At 43.9% G+C, this 20,638-nt stretch overlaps 1 protein-coding gene across 1 annotated transcript in view; it reads right to left on the reverse strand.

Annotated features, from left to right (window-relative positions):
- gli2a (GLI family zinc finger 2a) overlaps window positions 1-20,638 on the reverse strand; it is a 110,929-nt gene that overhangs the window by 15,760 nt on the left and 74,531 nt on the right. Inside the window, exons 8-10 of the mRNA XM_061724071.1 lie at window positions 11,186-11,296; window positions 10,677-10,817; window positions 5,255-5,404 (exon numbers count right to left, since the gene is read on the reverse strand). Of these exons, the coding sequence (XP_061580055.1) occupies window positions 5,255-5,404; window positions 10,677-10,817; window positions 11,186-11,296 (402 nt within the window). The remainder of the gene's footprint in view (window positions 1-5,254; window positions 5,405-10,676; window positions 10,818-11,185; window positions 11,297-20,638) is intronic.

Below are 20,638 nucleotides of genomic sequence, written 5' to 3' on the forward strand. Positions count from 1 at the left end.
AATTTAACTAATTTCCAGCGAGTTTAACTGTATTGATGAAAAGTCTTGAGATAACCATCAAAGCAGGTTTGACCCTACAGCAGGGGTCGGCAACCAGCGGCTCCAGAGCCGCATGCGGCTCTTTAGCGCCGCCCTAGTGGCTCCTGGAGCTTTTTCAAAAATGTTTGACCTTTTTTTTTCTTTTTTTTCTTTTTTTTCTTATTTTTTCCTTTTTTTTAATTTTTTTTCTTATTTTTTCCTTTTTTCTTCCTTTTTCCTTTCCTTTTTAATCTCGACATTTCTACTTTTTTTCTCAAAATTTTGACTTTTTCTCAACATTTCGAGTTTTTTCTTGACATTTCAACTTTTTTCTCGAAATTTCGCAATTTTTCTCGACATTTCAACTTTTTTCTCGACATTTTGACTTTTTTCTCGAAGTGCATAATGAAAAAAAAAATCTTCCCCCAGTTATAACTAATATAGAAACATTCTAAGGCTTATACAAGACTTTTCATTTTTTGTGGCTCCAGACATATTTGTTTTTTGTGTTTTTGGTCCAATATGGCTCTTTCAACATTTTGGGTTGCCGACCCCTGCCCTACAGGTTGTAGCATTTCTGCATCCACACAGAACAAGAAAAGCTCTGGTCCATGTCAATTGCAGCTGAGCAGAGAAAAGGGCTGGACACAAACACAGACAGAAAACCTTTTTGACGTTTGAAACACTATCTGGTCTTGGATTCTTTCCCACCTACTGCGGCGCGCCACACAAAAGCAAAGCGACAGTTTGGTAGAAAAATGGCTATAATGAGAACTATCTAAACTAAGTGTGAGGTGTGGTTGAGCTCTTTGTCTTGTGAGCTTTGTTGAGACAAAGACGTCTGTGTTCGGCCTCTGTTCCCACTTGTACTGTACAAGCTGTAATCTGGTATTCCTTCTATGCAGTCATTGTGAGTGTAATTGGCTTGGAAATTAAAAGAGAATCAAGAAAGCACAGCTCAGAAAAAACGTCAAAAGATTCTTCCTCAAAAGACTAAAGGGAGTGTTGTGAGACGAGACATGAGGGATTTGTGTTCAGAATATACATGTTGGACCTAATAAGGACCCACGGCCCCTGACTTTTCTGTAGATTTTAATTACACGGGCCCGCTGTCAATCAGCTTTCTTAAGTCTCTCCTTCACAAGTCATCGGTTTTAAAGCATTCATGAGCCTGAGAGCGAGCTTTGAAGCCATGCAAACACGCCCTCGACTTGATGTTCACACAGCAAATGAAGGCTTCAATGAAACCCCCAGCAACTCTCAACATGTGGACACGAGCCCCCAGAAATCCTCCAACTTTTACAAGTTTTGCACGCCTAAAGGCTCATTTAGGCTCCTGCGTTCAACCAAGTCCACGTGCAGAACAGACTGGAGATGGGACCGGAGGGGGGACCAGACACAGGATTGGAGACAACCGGAGACAGGACCGGAGACAGGACCGGAGAGGGGACTTGAGGTAGGAGCAGGGAGGAAAAAAAACTAGAAGATCCTGAATGCTCATCTGTTTATGGAGTTTATTCGTCATCGATGTCTCCAGGGGTCTCCGGGGTCTCGAGGTACGACTGATTCTGGGTATCCAGAAAGGATGGACACTGGAGTTTATTTTACTGGAGTTTATTTCATTATTATTTTATTTCCTGAATGTATTATTTCATGAAAAAGTTCATTAAAGGTGAAGTTAAACGTCTGTTTTGGATCAAACTGCCGACTCAACGTCCAGAAGATCAACAAAGACGTCAATTTTGTTCTGAAATAAATGACTAACGTTTCCTAAACTTATTTAATCTAAATCTGTAGAAACACACTATCTCTGATAAATTAAATTACATTAATCTTTACTAATTAAAAGACAATAAATGTAATCTTCCCCGGCGGTGCATGAACAGTGTTGATCCTGGATGTTGTCATCTGTAACCATGACATGGGTAAAACAAAGCCTCGGTAAACACTCACCTCCAGTTTAACCTCCATTTTCAGATCTTCTACATTTCTCAACACAATATATTTACAGTGGGGAAAAAAAGTATTTAGTCAGACGCCAGTTGTGCAAGTTCTGCCACTTAAAAAGATGAGAGGCCTGTAATTTTCATCCCAGGATTATCTCAACTATGAGAGACAAAATGAAAAAAAAAATCCAGAGAAATCACATTGTCTGATTTTTAAAGAATGTATTTGCAAATTATAGTGGAAAATAATAATTTGGTCAAAAACAAAAGTTAATCTCAATACTTTGTTATATACCCTTTGTTGGCAATGACACATGTCAAACGTTTTCTGTAAGTCTTCACAAGGTTTCCACACACTGTTGCTGGTATTTTGTCCCGTTCCTCCATGCAGATGTCCCAGGTGTCTTTTATACTGATAACCAGTTAAAACAGGTGCCATCAATACAGGTAAAAAGTGGAGGACAGAGGAGCCTCTTAAAGAAGAAGTTACAGGTCTGTGAAAGCCAGAAATCTTGCTTATTTGTAGGTGAATAAATACTTATTTTACCTACAATGTGATTTCCTGGATTCCTTCCCCCCATTCTGTCTCTCATCCTCCTGATGCTAACACTAGCACAGCCCTCAGTCATCTCCATGGTGCATCAACAAACTGCAGCCGGCACACCCGGATGGGGTACACATAGTAGCAGGTGATTTTAATCGTGCATGCTTAAAGACTTTCCTCCCCAAATTCACGTAGTATGTGAAGTGGAGAACAGGAGAACAGGACACTCGACCATGTCTACTGCAACATCCAGTATGCATATAGAGCAGTGCCCCAACCTCACTTTGGTGTGTCAGGCCACCTGTCATTGCACCTTATACCGGCCTACACCCATCTCATTAGGACAAACAAGCCCTCCATAAGGAAGATCAACACCCTCTCCAAGCTCCAAGACTGCTCATCTAATACCTATTTTAAACAGGCCTTGAATGTCTTAAAAACAAGCTTTTGATTTTTTTTTGCTAAATACCGTATTTTCTGGACTATAAGCCGCACCTGTATATAAGCTGCATCCACTCTATTTAAAAAAAAAAGATATGCAAGCCGCAGATATTTATGTTGTTAGATTAGATATTTACTACATGTACAGAAGGATTTTGAACTGTAAATAATGTACATGTTTGTACCTAAATAGATCCTTTCCTAACAGTGTCTTTAACAGGGCAGCAACTTTGCTGATTAAAACTGGACAGAACCAAGAGAAAATAACCGGTATTTATTTATCCATTTATCTGTTTGAAATCTGCTTCTACTTCTATCTGCTAAAGAAGAAGTAGCGTATTCTTCTTTGCATTTATTTTGTCTTAGTTTATATTCTAATTCCGGTTAGCAATCCCCCTAGCGGTGGAAGAAAAATCCACAGAATAGCCGCACCTTTGTATCCGCATGGTTCAAAACCTATGAAAAAAGTAGCGGCTTATAGTCCAGAAAATACGGTAAATTAGAAAAATTCAGCCTCTGAGCCATGTCTTTATCATCCCATTCTCTAACCTCATTATCTATGAGGGATTCTGAGTGGGCGGGGCTATGATAATGAGGCACTGTGCTGATTGGCTGATTGGATTCAATTTTTATATGCCTTTTTATATTATCCTATCTTAGTAGTTGTTCTGTGGAGGAATTTGTAACTGAATTTTGTGAGGGTTATGTTTTATATCACTGCACTTAAATATTTGTGTTTTTTGTTTTATTTGCTGTTGTTTCTTATTTGTACTGTTACTATAAAACGCCTTGAGCTGCGACTTTCGTCTGAAAGGTGCTATATAAATAAAGTTTATTATTATTATTATTATTATAGTTGTGGGCGTGGTTTCACGCATCGCTCCCATCGTTTCGTAACGACGGGAGCAGAATCTGAACGGCTCGTAGATCCACATCACACTGGATGGCTCATCCGGGCGGCTCTACAGACACTGCAGAATTTGGTTACTTTCCTCCTTCTCTGAGTTGGCAGGCTGAGGGGAGACCACTTTATATATGTTAAAGGTATTGTGACATAAAAACACATTTTTCTTGATTTTTTGTGTTTTGTTGGGTGTCTTGACATCACCCAAAAAACAACGAACTTTTAACATTCAGTGTATTGTGTGCTTTCTGGGATTTTCCGCATAACTGTGCAAAAACGGCGCATCTGGTTTGGTGGCGGGCCGTGACGTCAAGGCCCGCTAAATCACCGCCCCCTCCACCCAGCTCCCTGTCTCCTCTCCTCTCCAGCGCACCATAAAGGCTGATTTATGGTTCCGCGTTACACCGACGCAGAGCCTACGGCGTAGGGTTACGCGGCGACGCGCACCGTACGCTGAACCCTACGACGTAGGCTCTGCGTCGATTTAACGCGGAACCATAAATCAGGCTTAACACAGAGCTGTTTAGAGCCTCTTTTGTTCTAATCACCGGAGGAAAACTGCTAAGAAGACCCGCGGCCACTGACTGGACTTAAGATAAGGTGACACTGATGCTTGCATGCCTTTATTTTTGTGATTGTTTGCTGTGGACTGTCTGCTTCGCCCTGCTGCTTGGAGGAGGTTTGGAGGAGGAGCGGCGCAATGATTGACAGGAAAGGGGGGAAATGGAAGCGTTTTTCACGGCGCAAAAAAACACTGTCATAAAAAGCCAGGAATAGAGTACTAGAGTGAAGTTTTTCTTGTTACACTCTTTTAGACACATTTGAGGGATGTTGGCCAAGACTTTTAATATTGTTAATAGCATGTTAAAAATGATGTCACAATACCTTTAAAGCAAGAAAAAACGTGTTTTTCATAATAGGCCCCCTTTAAAGGACCGATCGGAGTAGCACCTTAAATTTTGTTGTGTTGATACACTGTATGTAATACAAAGACAAATAAAGCTTCTATCATAGTTGAAGTGTACCTATGATGAAAATTACAGGCCTCTCTCATCTTTTTAAGTGGTAGAACTTCCACAATTGGCGACTGACTAAATATTTTTTTGCCCCACTGTAAGTCCGTTTCCATGTTCCTCCACGAAAGGAAGTTCTTTAGTGTCTAACATTGGTCTAAAACATCTTGGGACAAAGTTTTCAGAGACAGTCCCCATCGTAAAACTGGAAACAACGCTGAACGTCTGTTAGCAACAGTAACTAAGGGGGCGGGTTAGGGTTCCTGGTTGCATTCCCAAGTGTGGCTTTGATATCTGTTTACAGTGTTTGTGCAAGAGCCTCCAAAATGACCAAAACACCACTTTAAATGAAGTTTGAACAGGAAGTTCTTAGCGTAAGAGTGCTCACCGTGCACTTGTGCGGCTTCTCGCCGGTGTGCCGCCTCATGTGGACCACCAGCATGTACTGGGCTTTGAAGGGCTTCTGCTCGCGGGAGCAGTCGTCCCAGCGACACACAAACTCCTTCTTCTCCCCGTGGATGTGGTCGTTGTTGATGTGCTGCGGGGACAAAGGAGTTCTGCTCAGTCATTACAATACCTGAACATACAGCACGGCATCATGGGAAATCAAATAACAATAGCCAAGACATCAGGGTCGCGTCTCCATCAAGTCCCCCAAGTCTGGATTTGTGCACTTGGTGGTTCACACTTGGAAAATGGCTGAAAATGGGTTTTGAGCTTTTATTTTTTTTATTCCATGGTGTTATAGATAAATCTTTCTCGGTGGGTGAAGCTACCCGAGAAGGGTCCTGGGTAAACGGGCTGGAGCTAGAACACACCGCCAGGAGGAAGTGACTCATGTCATTTATCACAAGCGCCTCTGGGCCAGGCCCCCGGGTCTGGCACTCAGAAGACACGCCGATTTTTCCCAGTGGCCAGCCGCGGTACTGCAACAAAAAATCCCATGGGGCCCAGAAAGCTTTTTTCCCATAGACCGCAATAGTAAAAGAGAAGCCTCTAAAACTGTTCACAGGACACCTCCAGCTGTAATCACCGGCAATTACTAATCTTTGTATTCTATATTTTTAAGTCATGGACTTTATATCCGTCAAAAATGTTTTATAACGGCCAGAAAAGTCAAAGAAAAGTCTCTTTCTGGGCGTGACGTCACGGCTGACGTCACAGCCGTGTCCGTGCATTCCACGGATGTTTATATTAATATATATTATGTAATTATATTATATTAATACATTAATAATATATGTAATACTATACATGTAATAATATACATTAATTAATATATTATATTAATATTCGCGTCATTGCCCCGGGGCATGATGGGAGGCCCCAGAGCATCATGGGAGGTGACTTAACTGCGCATGCTCTATGGGCCCGTGTACCAGGAAGTAAACCAGGAAATCAGGAACTTTTTCGGCAAAATGCATTGAAATGAATGGGCGTTACGGTTGGGCGGTATGGACTAAAAAATGTATCACAATTATTTCTGGCATTTATCCCGATAACGATAAAAATGACGATAAAAAAAATACCAATTCAACTCCATCTTTTTAACTATGAATCTATCTCGCTCTCAGATCCGTTTGTCATCAACGGGAATCTATCTATCTATCTATCTATCTATCTATCTATCTATCTATCTATCTATCTATCTATCTATCTATCTATCTATCTATCTATCTATCTATCTATCTATCTATCTATCTATCTATCTATCTATCTATCTATCTATCTATCTATCTATCTATCTATCTTTCTTTCTTTCTTTCTTTCTTTCTTTCTTTCTTTCTTTCTTTCTTTCTTTCTTTCTTTCTTTCTTTCTTTCTTTCTTTCTTTCTTTCTTTCTTTCTTTCTTTCTTTCTTTCTTTCTTTCTTTCTTTCTTTCTTTCTTCCTTCCTTCCTACCTTCCTACCTTCTTTCCTCCTGCTCTTTCCTTCCTTCCTTCCTTCCTTCCTTCCTTCCTTCCTTCCTTCTTTCCTTCCTTCCTTCCAAAAATCAGCTTTACACAATCAAAGGGAATTTATCGTTTTTACCGCGACATGACAAATTCTTATCGTGAGGAATTTTTTGACGGTATATCGTGAACAGTAAAATATCGCCCATTCCTAATGGGCAACCATTTTCGATCTCCCATCCAGTTCTATAATACATCCATGCCCTGGGCCAACGATACGAACCGAACCAGAAACAACTCGGCTTTAGTCCTTAACAGACCAAAGACTAGAACACCCAGCTCCTGGCCTGGTACGAGACACATTCTGGAAGTTAACCTGAATCCTCATATCTTAATTCGATTTAAACCTGAATTGATTTGAATAATTTCTTTTAAAATCTGAATGGAAGAATTTGAAGTTGAATCTGTTGGTTTGAATGTGATAAAACTGGATTTCATTTTGTTGAAAAGTTCAGTCTCACTTCTCTTCATTCAAATTCAGTTTTTCTGCTCACACGAGTGTCCTCGCGTCAGGCAAAACTAGTCGAGCGCAGATGGGAAGAAGTGGATTTTAGGACAGTAACACATGCTCTACATCATCTATAACTGGTGAACACCTGGAGGAGGGAGGTCCAGCGGCCAGCGCTCAGTTTCATGCATAAATGAAACAAATAATGACAGGAAGAGTTTGTACTAGAAAGATATTTGTCCAGGCAGCTGCTCGTGATGTTGCAGCATAAACGTCCATGGACTTCAGCAGCAGCTGATAGCTCGTGTTTCACCTCAAACACGTAATTATAGGAACCACGGCATGCACAGTGGTGTACTGGGGGCGAACCCTGGCGGCTGGCCTGGTACAGTTGGACAGATATCCACAGATTCCCACCTCTGTGGTCAATAACTCCTAAATAAAGAGACGTAAAAGCATGAATGTTGCATTTGTCCAACCGCTGAGACCAGGGCCGCCGCAAGGGGTGTGCGAACCGTGCGACCGCACGGGGCCTCGCGCCCCAACGGGCCTCGCGCTATGGGCCGTTTTTCTTTCTTTTTTTTTTTTCAAACATTTTTTTTGGTTTTTTTCCCTTATAAATATCAACAGTCACGTTCCATTACAGACCTAAATGTGTACTAGTCTGTGCATATCAATAAATATATGTGCAATGATGCGCGTGTCTGTTGTTCAATACAACTGCGTCAGACCAAGCGCAGACACAAGCTGCTCTGATCCAGATGGGTGGAGTTGGAACAAACTGTCACACGATGTCGAGAGAACGAGACAGAATCAGGAAATTTCCATCAGGAGATGAAAAAAGAAAAAAAAACTAAAGAAAATGGAAGAGTTTAATGCCTCTCTGAAAGGCTTGTTAGATAAATTTGTTACAAAAATCACCGATCCGACCGGGTCTCAAGCAGCCATGGGGCCCCGCGTCGAGACAAGCCAAATAATCTTGGAGGGCCACTTTCGTGGGGGACGGGTGCGCCTGCCCGCGTCGGCGGCCGGGGCGGCTCTGTCTCTCCGGGCGGGCTGGCCCCCTGCCGGGTGGGGGTCGCTGGCCTGAAGGGTGAGGGCCTCCTGGCCGCGTGTCCGGCCCGGACCGGGTGGCCGGGGATTGCCTGGGTCGCGGTCCGCCGCCGCGGGATCCCTGGCTGCTTCTTTCCGCGCCGTGGGGGCCCCGCCCGCGGGCCCCCTCGGCCGCCGCCGGGTGGGGGGGGGGGGCCTCGCAGGCGGTGGGTTGCCTCCCTCCTACTTCTCCCCTCTGTGGGGTTGCCGGTGGCCTGGGTTCCGGGCTCTTCCTTGTCGGCCTCTGGTCTCACGGGTGGCGGGGTTGCTCCCCCCCCTCCCCCACTATAGATACACTTCAGGTGGAGCTTTGTTTGGTTTATTACACACACACACACACACACACACACACACACACACACACACACACACACACACACACACACACACACACACACACATATAGTAATTTAGTCACACGCATACACACACACACACACACACACACACACACACACACACACACACACACACACACACACACACACACACATGCATGATCATATACATACACACACACACACATAGACATACACACTGGCTTGTTCACCTGCATGCTGGCTCTCTAGTTTTTGGGTTTAGGTAGCGGTAGCGATAGCTTAGCTCAGACTGCGATCAGATCTCAAGATTTAGGTCGATTGCTGTTCGTGTTTTGGATGGCTCCGTGCCGGTTTCGTGCTTTGTTTGTGGTTTTTTTGTTGCAGATTTCCAGTGCTTGACGTGTGTCTCCGTGTGTTCCTGCTTCCTGGATTGGCAGTGGATGTCGTCACCACCCCCCCCCCCCACCCCCTCCCCCCCCCCAAAAAAAAAACAAAAAAAAAAACACTGGGTTTGTATGTGTATATTTATGTATGTGTACGCATATGTGTGCGTATATATATGTATATATTACATATAGTAATAATGCACATATATACACTTTTGGTTTCTACCGTCATGGTATCAATCAATAATATGTGTGCAGACAAGGTAAAAAAAAAAAAAAAAAAAAAAAAAAAAAAAAAAAAAAAAGAGACAAGCCAAATAATGATGAGGCAGGGGAAGGTATCCAGTATTTTGCTAATTGGAGAGTTAAAATTGCGCATATAGACACCCGATCCGGCTGAGACGCACACAACAAGCTACAAGACAATTGCAGTCCAAATGAGACCTAAACTGCACAAAAGACATGATGTCGATAAGCCACAGGCTGTATGACGCTGACGTATTTATTGGACTAGTTTTGCTGGACGCGAGGACCTGAATGTGAGCAGAAAAACTGAGAGAAGTGAAACTGGAAAGTGAGAATGAAGGAGCGCTCTAGATGGACATATGACACAGACGTTGTTGGAAGCCTCCCAAGAGGTCCAATAGGGGAAGGAAACTTCATATTTCTTTCTTTTTCATATTGCATCACTCAAAAGAAATGCAGGTGAATTGTTCAGTTTTAGTTTAAGTGAGACCATCTCGCAGGAAACGTGTCCCTGACCGGCTTCCTGGTCCGACCAAGCGGAGGAGTCACCAGATCCTCTTCCTGGTCCCTTTTTACGAGGATCTGAGTGAGGAAGTTAGTGTTCCCAGAGAAGAGTTTAAACAAACACAGCCTAAAAAAACAAAGCAAGTCCTTTTATAGGAGGTGTCTTGTGTTGACAGAAGAATGATACTGCTTTACAATGATCTGAAACCACTGTCGGTTTTAGTCTCAGAGTAGACGTCTTAACACAGTTGCAATCTGAGCTTTAGTCTGAGTCTGAGCTTTAAACCGCTAACAGGTGGCTGGTAGCATGTAGCAGAGATGGTTTCTGTAGCATTTACACTTCTGTGTTTTTATGTTTACTTCGCTACTTGGAGTTGGAATCGTGGTTTTTTAAGAGAAGAATGTGTTTAAAGGACAAAAGATTACTGTACCTTTTTTTCATTTGTTTAGTTTGCTACACGCTTATTAAAAATGGTTGAGTCAACAGTTAGCTTGCACATGCACAACAAATACTAACATGCTAACAGTAAACCAGTCGTCTTAGCCTTCAATCCTGGAGATAAAACTGCACTAAGTTCAAAAACATTCCAAAAACCGCAGCCACGTTCTTCAGGCCGAATACAGTCACGAAGGTGCAACAATCACTGCAGACAAACGTCCACACGCAGAGCTAGATGGTTGGTGGCAATAAATGAAGATAACTCATTTGACTTCTATTCTACCAGACAATGAGGTTGACCTTATTACGCTGGCGCCCTCTGGTGGCTCGGAGGTCCCTTTGTAATAATAATAAACATGAAAATAATAGTAACGGTGAATAACATCTGATTTGTTAGCCATGCTAACACTAGCCTGGTCCTTACATGAACGAGCTGCTCCTGGGTCTCGTACTCCTTGGAACAGCCCTCCCACTGACAGTTGGTCTCATAAACGGCCTCAGGCTCCTGTTTACACTCATCTTTGTCCAGATCTTCACTCAGATCTAAGATGCTCCCGCCGTGGTCCTGCAGAGAAGACAGTAAGGTGGTTTGTCAGAACATTATATCTCACCTTTTCCCGTAGATCATGCTGGAAGCCACTCTTTGTAATAATACCCCCTCTGACCACATGGGGGCATACAGGTCAGATGTGTTGTCTAAATAACCACTGACAATACTGAGTTAATGACCGGGGACGGCCCGGCACATCTCCCAATACAACTTTATATTAGAGGTTCACTTTGTTGCGTCTTAGATCAGAGTCTGCTGAGTACACTGCCCCCATGTGGTCAGAGGTGGCATCACTGCATAAAGAGGTTGTGACAGTTGGAACGGGATCAAAGCCAAATGAGGAATTAGATGTAAAGAGTCCTTTATTTTTGTAATCTTCTTGCCTGAGCGGACGGTGAAATGGGGAGAGGACCGTCTGCTTCGGTTTTAACCTTTGACTTCTTTGTAGTCAGCGGATTGACGGTACTGCTCACCGCTGGATCGCTGCTCGCGTTCTGAGAAACAGGAAAATAAAAACAAAAGGAGCGTTAAAAGACGACTGGACTGTAGGAATTCCTGTCAGTTACTGCAGCAAGAAGAAGTATGTGAAGCCTTAAGAATAAAGGGCTTCTGCATTAACAACAAAGCTGCCTAAATAAAGATGGTAGTGTACTAATTTAAAAGAAACGGTGACTAATGTGCCTCTCTATAACAAAGGCAGTGACAAGGGTGTGTGGTGGACCCATGTGCATCCAACGGCACAGAGTGTTCAGTAAAAGTCTTTATTAAAGTCAACCTCACAGCAGGCAGTAGAGCAGAGTTCAGTCCTCAGGATCGTGGTAACGCTCAGACTGGCAGGAGAGGGAATACCATAAACAGCTGGTGTGAGCGCTGAGCAGATTTGGAAGCCAGAACACAGGAACTGAAACGCCGGTCAGTCCAGGGAGCAGGCAAACCTCAGCCTTCTGTTATCACCTCAGTAGGCTGAGGTGATTACCAGGACGGAGACAGGTGAACAGGTCGGGGACAGATGATCAGTCCGGGGAAAAACGCTGGAAAGTCAGGCATGACACAAGAACAATCTGGCAGTGACTGGCTGGGAGTGAAGTGCTTAAGTAGAAGCCCAGGGCTGATTAAAGAAGCGCAGCAGGTGTGGAAGGCGGGAGAAACCACAGTGACAGATAACAGGCAGTAGGGCTGGGCGATATATCGAGATTTTAATATATATCGATATATTTTCAAACACGATATGGTACGAGACAATATCGTTTATATCGATTTAAAAAAAAAAAAAAAAAAACATTTTTTTTTTACATTTTTTTTTTTTTTTTTTTTTAGGATTTTGACATAGCTTATTTTGTGACAAATTGACTTGAATGTTTTATTTGAGATTTGCACAAATGTTTTGTTATTTGCACAACTGTCAACCTCAGTGGAAAAGTCTGCCTGTTACTGTCTACATTGTATTAATTGCACAGTGTATTTTAATTTAATTGTTATGCAGGAAAGGGATATTTGTTTTATTTTATTCAAGAAGCATTTTTATTCTATATATGCAGGCAGTTTATTTTTATTTCATTTGTTTTATACATTTTGATATTGTGCATTGTGACAGACGTGTGTATGGGGCGTTAATGAAAATACAGGACAAATCGCGTCCCGTATTAGTTCAATACGGGACGCAACATTTTTTTCTCAAATAAAGGACAATTCCGTATTTTACCGAACGGGTGGCAACCCTAGCTGGACCTGAGCCCAAGGTACCGCAGAAAAACCCAGATAAGGGCCGGACTGGTCTGCTGCCCGGGTTAGTCGTCCCGCTCCCACATCTCCGTCAATGACTCCAGGACCGGTCACGTGGGTAACTAAGACATGAACTTTTCTACAAATGTGAGATATGAGGAGTCCCGTTAGCGCCAGGCACCGCAGACTCCGAGTCTGATGAGGACCGCCGCCGAGACTAAACAGTTTAAACTGTTTCGTTGTGCCAAAACCACAGAGAAATATGAAAGAAGAGTTACTGCCATCAGTATAGAACGGGGGTCGGGTTTGGAGGACTGAAAGCTTGTTCAAGCTCTAATAGAGACGAACAAAGATATGCAAGCGTGTGGACTGAAGTTTACTGGAGGCAGTCCAACAGTGGGGGGTTAGGGGGGTCTTCTAATCCCACCCAGACCCAGAAAGTGCAATTCAGCATATTTACCCACCTCAATATGTTCTACTGGCAGGAAGCCCAAAAGGAAGCATGGTTGTGATCAGGGGCCTCATCTATAAAGCTTGCTTGCGCAGAAAAAGCGCCTGAAAGTTGCGGAAGCCACCTTCTACGCAAATCCTCGGATCTAAAAAGAAAAAACTAACCGAAAAATCTGCTTATCTTTACGGCAACTAGGACCCTCCCGTAAGAACTTACTTAAGACACGGGGAACTGGCGACGCAGGGTTTGAGGTGGTGAAATGAAGCCAGATTCATGTCATACTCTTAATAATGTCATCACATATCACAAAATATATAAGACTTAAAATAATAAAATAATAAAATAAAATAATATAGCGCTGATCGTGTTCCTCTGTGTGTGAAGCTGTCAGTCAGGACTCTGGTGCTGCTGGAGCTGCAGCCGCGGTGCAGGACACGCCGGGAACCTCCTTCACCGCTTTAGGACAGAACAAATGAGGGGCTGCGTTTAGGGAGCCCCACGGAGCCCCTCATTTCTTCCCTAAAGGGACTCAGATTTGTTTTCATACGAGTTTTACGCGCGCGTGAAACCTTTACATGCAGGTGTATGGTGCCTAAATTAGGGTCCCGCGTTAAAACGACGCAGAGCCTACGGCGTAAGGTACGCGGCGACGCGCACCTACGCCGTAGGCTCTGCGTTAAAGGAACGCAGAACCATAAACCCGCCCTGAGCAGCTCTGAGGGGAGGGAGGAGGAGGGAGAGCGGGGGGGTGAAGCGGGGCTGCTCTCGTATTGCTTTCATACAGTGTCTTGATAATTTGCAATTTAAGGCTGAGCCTACCGTTAGTTTTTAAACTGTAAAAAGTAAGGGGAAAATAAACATGATTTTGAAAAGACGGGGGGACGTGTGTCCCCCTGTTGCACCGGGGAACTCACGGCGTTCCGCGCAGCAACGGCGTGCTGCCACTCACTCGCTTTATTTACTATTTATTTTTCTACTTTTACTGTGACCACAAAATAATGTGGTTTTCCTGTCCTCCTTGTAAAGTTGTAAAGTATTAGGTGTAATACGTCCTTTCCCATTCTGTCTATGTGACTGTGAATATATTGTTCCCGTGTATTAGGGGTATTACGGTAGCTCTGCCTCAGCGCACTGCCGGCGCGTTCTTTTTTTTCTGCATATTTCCTGCATGTGAGCAGCAGCAAATAAATAAGCCAGCAAGGCTAAATGTGTACCGAGTCAGACTACTACTTCATATTCCACGCAGGGAGCTGCTGAGCATTAAAACTCGATGCTTTACAGGTTATGGGCCCAGATAAAGGAAACGAAGTGAGTAGTTATATACCGTCAGAAGACTATAACGCGGGGCAAAAGGCGCGCGGAAGCTAAGAGGCTAACGAGATAGCTGGCAAGAAAAAGTCGGAGCTACGTTAGCAGCATGGCGAGTCGAGGGACGGATGGTACGTCGAATCATCTCATATTCGATGGGAATGAAGAAAAATATGGACTTTGGGAGACCAGGTTTTTGGGCCGTTTGCACACTATGAAGTTAAAAGAGACAATTCTGCATGAACCAACCGAAGTCACCGAAGCGGCCTTGGCAGCCGACGCGAAGAAAAACGCGGACTGTTATGCAGAGTTGATCCGGCTCATAGATGATAAGAGCCTATCACTGATCATGCATGAGGCATCAGACAAAGGCAGGGAAGCTTTGAAAATCTTGAGAGAACATTATGCCGGGAAGGGAAAGCCCCGTATAATAGGTTTATATACCTCACTGACCAGGCTTCATATGGCAAGTGGGGAAGGCGTAACAGACTATATGATAAGAGCGGAGGCCATCATCACAGCCCTGAGAGATGCAGGTGAAGCTATGAGCGACGGATTGACCGTAGCCATGATCCTGAACGGTCTACCTGAATCATATAAGCCCCTAGCCATTCATGTGACTCAGAATGAAGATCAAGTCACACTCACAGACTTCAAGAGAAGACTGAGAAATTACGAACAAACAGAAAAGATGAACGCAGCAGAATCAACAGACAACGTGATGAAAACACACGTGAGACAAGGTCGAGGGCCCACAAAGGGTGAAGATGTCAGCTTGGTGTGTTACAAGTGCGGTACCAAAGGCCACAGAGCGAAAGACTGTCGCAAAAAGACGTGGTGCAGCAACTGCAAAAGCAACACACATCAAGATTCAACATGCCGGCGAAAAGAGCAACAGGATCGTCGAGATGGTGTCCGGAAGGTGTCTGACGAGAAGAGCGCTTCAGATTTCTTCTTCAAAGCGGGAGGCGTGGACGGCAGGGACCGACCAGCCCGGAGATGGAAGCCACCGGACGGTGTCCAGATGAGAGGCCTCATGGTGGATGCTGGAGCAACGTCTCACATAATCAACGACATCAGGAAATTCAAGAATTTCGACGACACTTTCCAGGCTGGAAAGCATTCAGTGGAGCTGGCAGACGGGACCAGATGCAGCGGCATCGCACAGCAAAGGGGAGATGCTGTGGTGAGCATGTTTGATGACACTGGACGACAGGTTACTGCAACGCTAAGTGGGGCGTTGTATATGCCTTCTTACCCTCAGGACATCTTCTCCGTTGCAACAGCCACAGCCAAAGGATCAACGGTTGTCTTCAAGAAAGGTGAAAATGTCATGATATGTAATGATGGTACAAGGTTTGACATCCATGAGTACGGTAAATTGTACTACCTCCACACAGTTGATGAAAATGTGGATAAATGTAATGGTTGTCATGATATGCAAACTTGGCACGAGATTATGGGTCATTGTAACTATGAGGATGTGCATAAAATGCAAGAAGTTGTAGAGGGTATGCAGATAAAAGGCAAAGCCACAAGGCCACCACTATGTGAAATATGTACACAAGGGAAGTTTTCTCAGACGAGAAATAGAGACCCAGATAGGAGGGCAAAGGAACCCCTACAGCTAGTACATACTGACCTAGCTGGTCCTATGCAAACAGAGTCCATTGATGGATATAAATATGCACAGTCGTTTACAGACGACTACTCCAGCGCTGTATTTGTATACTTCCTAAAAGCCAAAAGCGATACAATACAGGCTACTGAAAGATTCCTAGCAGACATCGCACCATATGGGAAAGTAAAATGTATGCGATCGGATAACGGAACAGAGTTCACAAGCAGTGGCTTTCAGTCACTATTAACTAGGAACCAGATAAGACATGAAACGTCAGCGCCTTACTCTCCTCACCAAAATGGCACTGCCGAAAGAGGCTGGCGAACGCTGTACGAGATGGGAAGATGTATGCTGCTAGAAAGCAATCTACCAAATAAGTTATGGAATTATGCTATCCAGACAGCTGCTCATGTTAGGAATAGGTGCTATAGCAGACGCACTAAGCAAACCCCATTCCAGATGTTAACAGGCAGAAAACCAAATGTGGCAAAAATGCAAAAATTTGGGTGTGATTGTTTCACATACAGACAAGAAAAACGAAAGCTTGACTCAAAATGTGACCAAGGTGTCTTCATAGGCTATGACAAAAATAGCCCAGCCTACCTGGTGTATTACGCAGACACAGAGAGGGTTCAGAAACACCGGTTGGTGAAGTTTATGAGTAAGACAACTCAGGAAAAAGAAACCCAAACGCAACACACTGAGCAGGTGTACCTTGGGGAGAGCAGCAATGGAAACTATATTGCTGGTGAAAATGTACATGAGCAAAGTGTGCAGACTCAAGATGGAGCTGAGGTTGAAAATGCTGAAACAGCGACTAGAAAGAATCCATCTAGGAGCAAGAAAAAGCCAGGTTACCTAGATGACTACGTGACTGATGACAGCGATGATAAACTACAAACTTGTGTAGATTTCTGTTATCGAGCTGTTTTTGATGTTCCCCAAACCTATCAGGAGGCTATAACATCAGTTAAATCAAAGCAATGGAAAAGTGCTATGGATGAGGAAATAAAATCCCTAGAGGAAAACAAAACATTTGCTTTCACCACTTTGCCACCAGGCAAAAAGCCAGTGGGGGGCAGATGGGTCTACGCTGTGAAAAATGACGTGGATGGGTCAGACAAATTCAAAGCGAGATTTGTGGCAAAGGGCTATAGCCAGAAAAAGGGTACGGACTATGAAGAGACGTTTTCTCCCACAGCCGACATGACCAGTGTAAGGGTGGTCATGCAAAAAGCTGCACAAGAAAATCTCATTCTACACCAAATGGACGTAAAGACAGCTTATTTACACGCGCCCATTGACTGTGAAATATACATTGAACAACCAGAGGGTTACGAAAAAGTGTCTCATACAGGAGAAGAGCTGGTGTGTAGATTGCAAAAATCACTGTATGGTTTAAAACAGTCAGGCAGGAACTGGAATACAATCTTGCATGCATGCTTAACTGATGACAACTTTGTACAAAATCCTGCTGACCACTGTGTATATTCAAGGGAGAAACATGGTGACAAGGTCATTATTATCATATGGGTGGATGATCTGATAATAGCAGCAAGTAACGAAAAGGTACTTAAAGAAGTGAAGGAGATGCTGACTGCTAAATTCAAAATGAAGGATTTAGGAAAACTGAAAAACTTCCTGGGTATTGATTTTGAACAGACAGAAGGTTGTGTCAAAATGTCACAGGGAAGGTACGTAAACAAAATACTAGAAAGGTTTGACATGTTCAATTGTAAACCGAGAGAAACCCCCTGTGAGCCAAAGTTAGAATACACTAACAATGTAAAAATGGAAGATCCCAAGAGGTACAGGGAGGCAGTAGGCAGTTTAATCTACCTATCTACGTGCACTCGACCTGACTTGAGTTTTGTAGTGAGTAGGCTGTCTCAATACTTCTCAGAACCAAATGAAGAACATTGGCTCACTGTAAAACATGTTCTCAGGTATTTAAAAGGGACATCTGAAAAAGAGCTGTGTTTCAGGAAGAATCACAAACAAGGTTTAGGCCTACGGGTGTATACTGATGCAGATTGGGCAGCTGATGTAACTGACAGGCGCAGCACAACAGGCTACTGTGTTAGTCTCAGTGAAAACACCTCGCTGATCTCATGGAAGACACGAAAACAGCCAACAGTGGCTCTTTCCACATGTGAGGCAGAATACATGTCCCTAGCTTCAGCTATGCAAGAATGCCTCTATTTAGAACAGCTTCTTAAAGGCATTGACAAATATGACTATGCAAAGACAATAGTCTATGAGGATAACCAAGGTGCTCTAGCTCTCGCGAAGAATCCTGTCAGCAGACAGAGATGCAAGCACATAGACATACGGTATCATTTCATAAGAGAGGTTGTAAATGGGGGAAATGTGATTTTGGAGTATTGTCCCACAGACAAAATGATTGCAGATGTGTTAACCAAACCTGTAACCAAGTTAAAGTTAAAGAACTTTGCCAGATACATGTTTGGTGCTCCAAGTGAGTAATGTCCATCACACTGTTAAGTTGTGAATATGTTTATTTTTCTTCATTTATTTTTGATGAAGCCAGTAAGCAAAGGACGAGTGGGGGTGTAAAGTTGTAAAGTATTAGGTGTAATACGTCCTTTCCCATTCTGTCTATGTGACTGTGAATATATTGTTCCCGTGTATTAGGGGTATTACGGTAGCTCTGCCTCAGCGCACTGCCGGCGCGTTCTTTTTTTCTGCATATTTCCTGCATGTGAGCAGCAGCAAATAAATAAGCCAGCAAGGCTAAATGTGTACCGAGTCAGACTACTACTTCATATTCCACGCAGGGAGCTGCTGAGCATTAAAACTCGATGCTTTACACTCCTCCTCATCAACAACATCTAGATCTCAGATCTCAGTGAAATTCAGTGGCACGGTGGCTCGACACGTTCATTCATTCATTCTGAAGCCAAACAGGTTGCAGGAAGCCACTGCGCATGCTCAGCAGGCTCATTCATATGCAAAATGATTCCATTTTCGGTAGAAAGTGGGCGTGTAGAGGGCGGGATACCAGGCGGATTCACGTGCGCAGCCTTCCAGCTGGACTGTGATTTATAAAGAGAACCTTACGTGGAAGTCTGCGTGCACGCGGTTTTATAGATCCGGATTTTTTTTTGCGCCCGCCATTTTCGGCTTTTGAGCGTACGTGCACTTTTAGTATGACTCCTACGCAGTCCATTTTAAATGAGGCCCCAGGACAAGAGGATCTGCACCAGTAGAAATGTGTGAATATGCTTGCTGGTCATGCTGGTGTCCCGGTGGAGCGTCCACAGACTCAAAGCAGGAAGTTTACTTAAAACCTGACGCAGAGTTTACCTCAAAATGACAAAGAGCCGGCAGGACACGAGGCAGATGGACCTGGAACAAGAACCGCTGGAACAAGAACCGCTGGAACAAGAACCGCTGGAGGAAAAACCGCTGGAGGAAGAACCGCTGGGGTGAGAACCCCTGGGGTTCCAACTGCTGGGACAAGAAACGCTGGAACAAGAACCGTTGGAGGAAAAACAGCTGGGAGAAGAACCGCTGGAGGAAAAACCGCTGGAACAAGAACCGCTGGAACAAGAACCGTTGGAGGAAAAACAGCTGGGAGAAGAACCGCTTGAGGAAGAACCGCTGGAACAAGAACCGCTGGAGAAAAAACCGCTGGAGGAAGAACCGCTGGAGGAAAAACCGCTGAACAAGAACCGCTGGAGAAAAAATCGCTGGAGGTAGAACCGCTAGAGGAAGAACCGCTGGAACAAGAACCGCTGGAGGAAAAACCGCTGGAACAAGAACCGCTGGAGAAAAAATCGCTGGAGGAAGAACCGTTTGAGGAAAAACCGCTGGAACAAGAACCGCTGGAGGAAAAACCGCTGGAACAAGAACCGCTGGAGGAAAAACCGCTGGAACAAGAACCGCTGGAGGAAAAAACGCTGGGGGAAGAACCGCTAGAGGAAGAACCGCTGGAGGAAGAACCGCTGGAGGAAGAACCGCTGGAGGAAAAACCGCTGGAACAAGAACTGCTGGAGAAAAAACTGCTGGAGGTAGAACCGCTGGAACAAGAACCCCTGGGGCAAGAACCATTGGATGAAAAACCGCTGGGGGAAGAACCGCTGGAGGAAGAACCGCTGGAGGAAGAACCGCTGGGACAAGAACCGCTGGAGGTAGAACCAGATGTCATTCTGGACCTCAGTCAGGACAAAGTTTGCACCGTTCACCTATAATCATGTTTTGTAGGATTTAAAGGTCATTTTGTTGCCACAAAATGATTGAATTAAACAAAACTTAAGCCAAAAAGAGATAAAGATTCTGTTCTAGGTACCACCATGATTCAACAGGTCCACCTTTCACCAAAACAGAAAACAACTACGTCATCAGTCATCTAGACACCAACACTTTTATTAATGTGTTTTAAAATGTTGTTGTTGGGTGTTCCAAGAACCAGAACCAAGCAAGGTGAGGCAGCGTTCAGTTATTCTGCTCCTCACCGGTGGAACAAACTTCCTGTAGACCTGAGGTCTGCTCCAACTGTAGATCCTTTAAATCAGGATAAAAACATTACTGTTTACTCAAGCGTACTCTTAAATTAAATACTTACCTGCGGTACTCTACTGCCCTTATTTTTAACAGCCTGTGCTTTTTATTATTGTACTTATTTTCTTATCATCTTATTCATAATTGTATTCAATCTTATTTGTTAGTTACTGTCTAATTATGTCTTGCCGCTTTTAATGTCAATGTAAA

This window comes from Cololabis saira, chromosome 6 (assembly GCF_033807715.1).
Source record: "Cololabis saira isolate AMF1-May2022 chromosome 6, fColSai1.1, whole genome shotgun sequence".
NCBI lineage: Eukaryota > Metazoa > Chordata > Actinopteri > Beloniformes > Belonidae > Cololabis > Cololabis saira.